Source organism: Egretta garzetta, unplaced genomic scaffold (genome assembly GCF_000687185.1).
Source record: "Egretta garzetta isolate BGI_Z169 unplaced genomic scaffold, ASM68718v1 scaffold197, whole genome shotgun sequence".
Lineage (NCBI taxonomy): Eukaryota > Metazoa > Chordata > Aves > Pelecaniformes > Ardeidae > Egretta > Egretta garzetta.
This window is the reverse complement of record NW_009260274.1, coordinates 682,327-688,326: the sequence shown is the minus strand read 5'-3', so window position 1 is coordinate 688,326 and position 6,000 is coordinate 682,327. Positions and strand designations below refer to the sequence as shown.

The following is a 6,000-nucleotide window of genomic DNA, read 5'->3' as shown; positions in this document are numbered from 1 at the left end:
TAGGTACTGCAAACTGTATTTGGCATTCAGTTGGGGAATGAAACTCTGTATTTTAATTCCTGTAGGTACCTCTGAAAAAATCTCAGTCAGTCCAGTACATTAAGAGTCTCCTTAAACATGGCACAGATGGGTCTCAGTAATACACCAACAATTTACCATACAACAGTTCTGTCACTGAAGTGCTTTTTTCAATTAATTCTGCCTTTCTTTGTTTCCGTGTGCCAAGCAAAATGTGTAAAGACTATAGGAGATGTACACAATATATATATTCTCTTTTAACTTCAATAAATACTGACATTTTGTATATACCTTTTCACAAGTCATAGTCTGTTAAATATGCTACTCCCTGTTATTCTTGCAGACATGGCTGCTGGGAGAGGAATAGTTTAATCACTTAAGTTATTTTGTATTGATACAGTTTTTCTGCAGATGCTGAATTAAGTTTGCAAGGGAGGCAAATTGAGTGATTATAGGTAAATAAATTTGTTCTGATGTGTGAATTCCTTGGAAACTTTACGCAAGTCTTTCTGCAGGCCAAAGTTACAGGCAGCACCTTGAATGGCAAGAAAGAGAAAATGCAGGCTGAAGAAGGTGATAAGGAGAAATGGGATTTTTTGAGTTTTGCTGAGAGCTGGACCCCAAATGAAAGCCTAGAAGATCCCCAAAATGAACTTTTATTTACACATGTAAGACTCTAAACTTATGTTTTTCTGGTTTACTTAATTTCAAAAAATTATAACCATTGTTCACTTATGCTTTCCACACTCTGCAGACTTTACTAATGGAGAAACACTAAATAAGTGGGAAAAAGTCGTGTAAATTCCATTTTAAAAATTAAGTGAAGTTGAGGAAAGTGCTCTGCTAGGTATAAATGTCATCTACAGAATTCCATTGGGTCCTTATGTTGTGTTCAGGTGACTGACCCACTCTGAGTCAAATAAGACCAAGTAATTTCTGTTTAAGTTACAGCTTTATTAGCTGTCCTGAATTTAATTGGCTGTTATTTTAAAAACAATGTTTAAAAGCTTTTCCTTGTGATAGGCATCATCAAAAAAGACACATAGCATACCAGTTCTGTGTATTTGTTTTCTGATAGTGCTATTTCAGAATTTTCGTGACAATATTGAAAATAAAACAGAAGAGGAATGTTGAATTGCTCTTTCTGCTAGCTGTTTGTTCTTAAAGGAAGATAGCTTTTGTTTCCATCTCCAAACCAAAACCAGCTCATTGTATTATAGAGTAATATTAAGGGAGAAAAATCATAATCTTAACAGCTTCGGATGCAGTACTTATAAGTGGGGTTTACCTATTTCTTTCCTCTTTCCTAGTTTGAAAAGGAAAGACAGCATGACATACGTTCGTTCTTTTCCCCAAAATCCTCCACTGAGAAGAAACGCAAAATATTTTCTGGTAATGAATCATTACATAATGATTCAGAATCTTCAGAAGTCACAAAAGAAGAGGATGCAGAAAAGATCAATGAAAACCTGGATTTCACAAGAATAAGTGATGTGGATACAATTTGTCATGAAAGTACCGGTGAACGTGAAGCTAAAAGAGCAAGAAGCACAAGTGGATCTACTCCAGTCGACTCCAGTAAGAAAAAGAAAAAATCTGTGACTGGAAAAAAGCCCTCTTTGTTTTTAGAAAAAAACAATGAAGACTTTCATTGTGGCTTCAATACTTCAAGCAAAAATGCAGCTTTAAATAGAGTTTGGCACTGTAGTGTTTGCACTTATAGTAATAATGAATTGCTCTCTTACTGTGAAATGTGCAATTGCCCTCAAAGCAGTAATGGTAAGTGACCTATACTGCAGAGAAAAATATGCATTTTTTTGTTTCCATTGTGATTAGTTTCAGAAAATACAGTATTATTGAATATATATATATATATACACACACATACACACACAAATCCAGGCAAAGTATGAAGAATGGTGTCTTTACGTGAACAGACACCTGTTAAGTGATCTTTCTTAATTTTGCTTTCCCCAAGGATATTTTACATGATTCTAATTTGAAAGAAGTGGAAAATTCCGATAAATGTTAACAGGATATAAATTCAGTGAGGAAGAATATATGCTCAGTTTTCTTTACTGCAAATGTAGCTTTCCTTTTCCTTGAAGTTCATGGTTATTCTGAATCCAATTCAATGGCAAACTTTTTCTCTACTTGTCAAAACTAAATGATGTGGTATAGATGTTTTATTAGCTTGGGTATTGTATCTTTGTCATGAGAGGCGTTACCTGGAAAATATAGTACTTCTTGCTCCAACAGGTCAGAGTAGATGTCTTTTTAACTGGTTTAACCCCAGTTGGTAGCTAAGCACCACACAGCTGCTCGCTCACCGACCCTACCCCACGGTGGGATGGGGGAGAGAAGTGCGGGGGGGGGGGAAGTAAATCCTGTGGGTTGAGATAAAGACAGTTTAATAGGAAGAGAAGATAATGATAAAAGAATGTGCATCACTTGTTTTGTATAATGTAATTGCTCACCACCCACTGACCAATGCCCAGCCCATCCCCAAGCAGTGATCGCTGCCCCCCAGTTTTATATGGAGCATGACGCCATATGGTCTGGAATAGCCCTTGGGTCAGGGTCAGCTGTCCTGGCTGTGCCCCCTCCCACCATCTTGTGCCCCTGGCAGAGCAGGGGAAGCTGAAAAGTCCTTGACTGGTGTAAGCCCTGCTCAGCAACAACTAAACCATCAGTGAGTTATCAACATTCTTCTCATCCTAAATCGAAACCACAGCGCTATGCCAGCTACTAGGAAAAAAAATTAACTTTATCCCAGCCAAAACCAGGACTATGTCTTTTATTAAATTTATTTAATCAATCTGGAAACTTAATAAAACATTTTCATAAATCTATCCCCATATTTGCTATTTCAGTTGCAAAGGAAGGAGTAAGGTTCACTTTCGTTTGCGCCTGCCCGCTCTTTCTTTTTTTTTTCTTTTGTTTGCCTGCTCTTCCTTTTTCCTTCTTTTATTTAAGTCTCTGTGCTTGTTCAAGTAAGGACAACTTCTGAATCTCACAGGTATAGATCAATGCCTGGAAAATTACTTTGTGTTTTTATGGTATACAATAACTATATGGTATAGAATTGCTTATTGCATATATTTTGACATGAAGCTGGGTGCATGAAATTGCAGAAATGGAAAACTTTGTTCCATGTGTTTATGCTCCTAATATTAAAGGTATCTCTAGTTTCCTAAGTGGTTGCACCATTAGAGCATAAAATGCAATTTCTTACATAGCCCTGTCTCTGGATGTGCATTGATTAGGTTCCCGTTTGTACGGGTAGCATAAATAATTGCTTTTCTTGTTTCTTCATCTATAGTTGAGAGAAATTGTGAAGCTCCCAGTAGCCAGACTGAGGAAGATGTGTCAAAGGATTCCAGAAGAAATGAAGAGAGTGCAGTGTGCAATGCTGAAGATAGAAGGGAAGATTTGGGGGAAATGGTGATCCAGCAATCTGTTGAAATTGGTGAACAAGAAACTGCTCAAATTGAAAGTGAAGGCAGTGAAAAAAAGTGTGGAGACGGTAAAGTGGAACTCCTATGAAAGAAAGATTATATCCTGTTGTGAAGCTGTATTAAATGCCTCTGGCATGAAAAATAACTTCTAAATAAGAACCTTATCATTTGAAAGATAGACAGAAGTACATACACTAGCACATGACTTTCTTGTTTTAGCCCGGAGTGTTTATTGAATTTTGACGATGGATAAGCCAAGCCTTTCCATACAACTCCCGAAACAATAGAGTTTTTTGGCTGACATAAGAACTATGTCAAACTAGTGACTGTGAACCTGTATAGTTTTATTGAAACTTAGGATGGCATGTACTTGTGTTCAGGACAGCCACAGGCGGAAGAGATGATAGGTCATTCAGGAGAAAAATAAAATACACAAATATCTTAATAGCTTGCTGCTTGAGCTGCATATCTGTGGTCTTCTGGAATTAGATACAGAATCCTCACATGGTATATATTCTCCTGGGTTTTGGTCCATGATTGATTGCTAAATACTTGGAAAAAAACACCCCAACTTATGATGTTCTAACAAAAATGTGTTTGCATGTACACCAAGTTGGGGAATTTCACAAATAACTTCTTAAAAACATGGATAATATTATTTTTAATGTCTGAGTAGACTGAATGAAATGAATTAAGAAAAAAAATTTCTAATGTCAACATTGTTTCTCTTTATAGGAGATGTGGATAAATCAGACATGTTTCCAATATATGATGGGCTTATGTTTTGTGCAAGCAGAAATACTGATAGAATTCACCTCTATACAAAGGTAAACCTGAAATATGCATGTTTATTATAATTTTTAAATTACAAAGTAAACTGTTGTCCTATGAAAGATGTATGTATATTTTCATTTGTTATTTTTTATATAAAAAGACCGGTATTTTCATATTAGCTGGTATGTCTAAAAATTAGTTTTTTCTCTCAGCGGAATTAAGTAATAATTCCCTGGATATATAACTTCTTACACTTCTCTTAGCTTACAAAATGGGGCTAATACAATAGATTTATGGTAGATCATCTGTTAGAAATGCAAGTGATAGTTCTTTAAGATTCCTTTATTTTATTACAGTGTTTTACCACAAAATATTTTTAATAGACGAACATTCAAAATTAAAATAAAATTGATAGTGAATCTTGACAGACTAAGTAAATAAAATATTGTCACCAAGTCTTCAGAAGCTAGACCTAGGTGCTGCGTGTAAGTCAGTAACTTCCTGAAAAAAAGGCATTGTCGTTAATCTGCAGTCATAATGGGAGTACAGAAACTAGGACTTGGTAATTTTCCAGGTCATTTTTCAAGGGGCAGTCCAGACTTCCCAATTCCTTCTTTTAAGGGATAGAAAAGTTCACTGAGAAGATTTCTTCAAAGGTACTAAATGAATCAGTGTATTCAGGTGCAACGGAAAAGCATCACAGATAGCTGAGGGGAAGTTTTTGACATCATACATTTTTATTAGACTAACTGATACAACTGGGCAAAAGTCAAAAATAGCGTCATCATGTATCTGAAAACTTGTTTAATGTATTTAAAATGTACACAGCTTCCTAGTGTCACACACTTTAAGACAAAGATGCATTTTTGGGTGGTATTTGGGCAACTGTGTATTGGTCTGGGGTTTTTTGGCTTGGATCAGAATTTCATTATGCCAGATACTGCACAAAATCTTTCTGTCCCCATGAGACACTGGGGAATTCTGCTTTGAATCCTTCTCTCGAATGTTTGTGAATGGTCAATAAGTTCCTGGGTCATATGTATCCACTGGGACCACTCATTCCTTAAAAATTAAGTGGAGTAGAACTTCTTCAGACATTTAAAAAAAAAAAAAGTTAAGTACAATAAACAATGCTCTAGCTAAGATTCTGATTTTAAATTGTAATGAAGTGACATTGTCCAGTCTACTATCATTCATTTCCCTTGGAAATTCAGTCAAGAGGATTATAATTTCAGTGTCTTCATTCAAGGCAGTTTCTGTGTCTGAACTACTTGTAAAGAAAAAAAATCAGATATTTTCAAAGTTAGAATTTTCCCCATGCTTACTTTTACATGTATCCTTAATGTGAAACCTTGTTTCTTGCATCTGTGGTATTATCATACATCTGTGGCTTTCTTTTTTTTCTGGAAAAATCTTACCTTGAGAGACTAAATTGAATAGGAAGGGAAGATACTTCTCTTGAAACAGATAATTTTTTTTTCTAGATTGTTCTACCTTGCATCTGTAAACAAAACTGTTTGCTTGTCTAGGACGGTGAGCCACTGAATCATAATTTCATTCCATTGGACATACAGCTGGATAACTGGGAGGATTTACCAGAGACTTTCCAGCATAAACGAAATCGTTCATCGGTAAGAACAAATTCTGCTGGCACAGTGATATAATATTTAATATGGAGTGCTTTGACTTTTTTTTTTTTTAATAAATGCAGAACACTTCCAGGCCTTGGGATCTAGGCACAGTTTCCTCA

General features: G+C 35.7%; 1 protein-coding gene across 5 annotated transcripts in view; it reads left to right on the top strand.

The window, feature by feature from the left end:
• Window positions 1–6,000, top strand: part of ZRANB3 (zinc finger RANBP2-type containing 3) — a 48,124-nt gene that overhangs the window by 31,947 nt on the left and 10,177 nt on the right. For all 5 annotated transcript variants that reach the window (XM_009642480.2, XM_035897863.1, XM_035897864.1 and 2 more), the window contains 5 exons: window positions 534–686; window positions 1,329–1,797; window positions 3,341–3,544; window positions 4,212–4,303; window positions 5,780–5,881. In XM_009642480.2, the coding sequence (XP_009640775.1) occupies window positions 534–686; window positions 1,329–1,797; window positions 3,341–3,544; window positions 4,212–4,303; window positions 5,780–5,881 (1,020 nt within the window). The remainder of the gene's footprint in view (window positions 1–533; window positions 687–1,328; window positions 1,798–3,340; window positions 3,545–4,211; window positions 4,304–5,779; window positions 5,882–6,000) is intronic.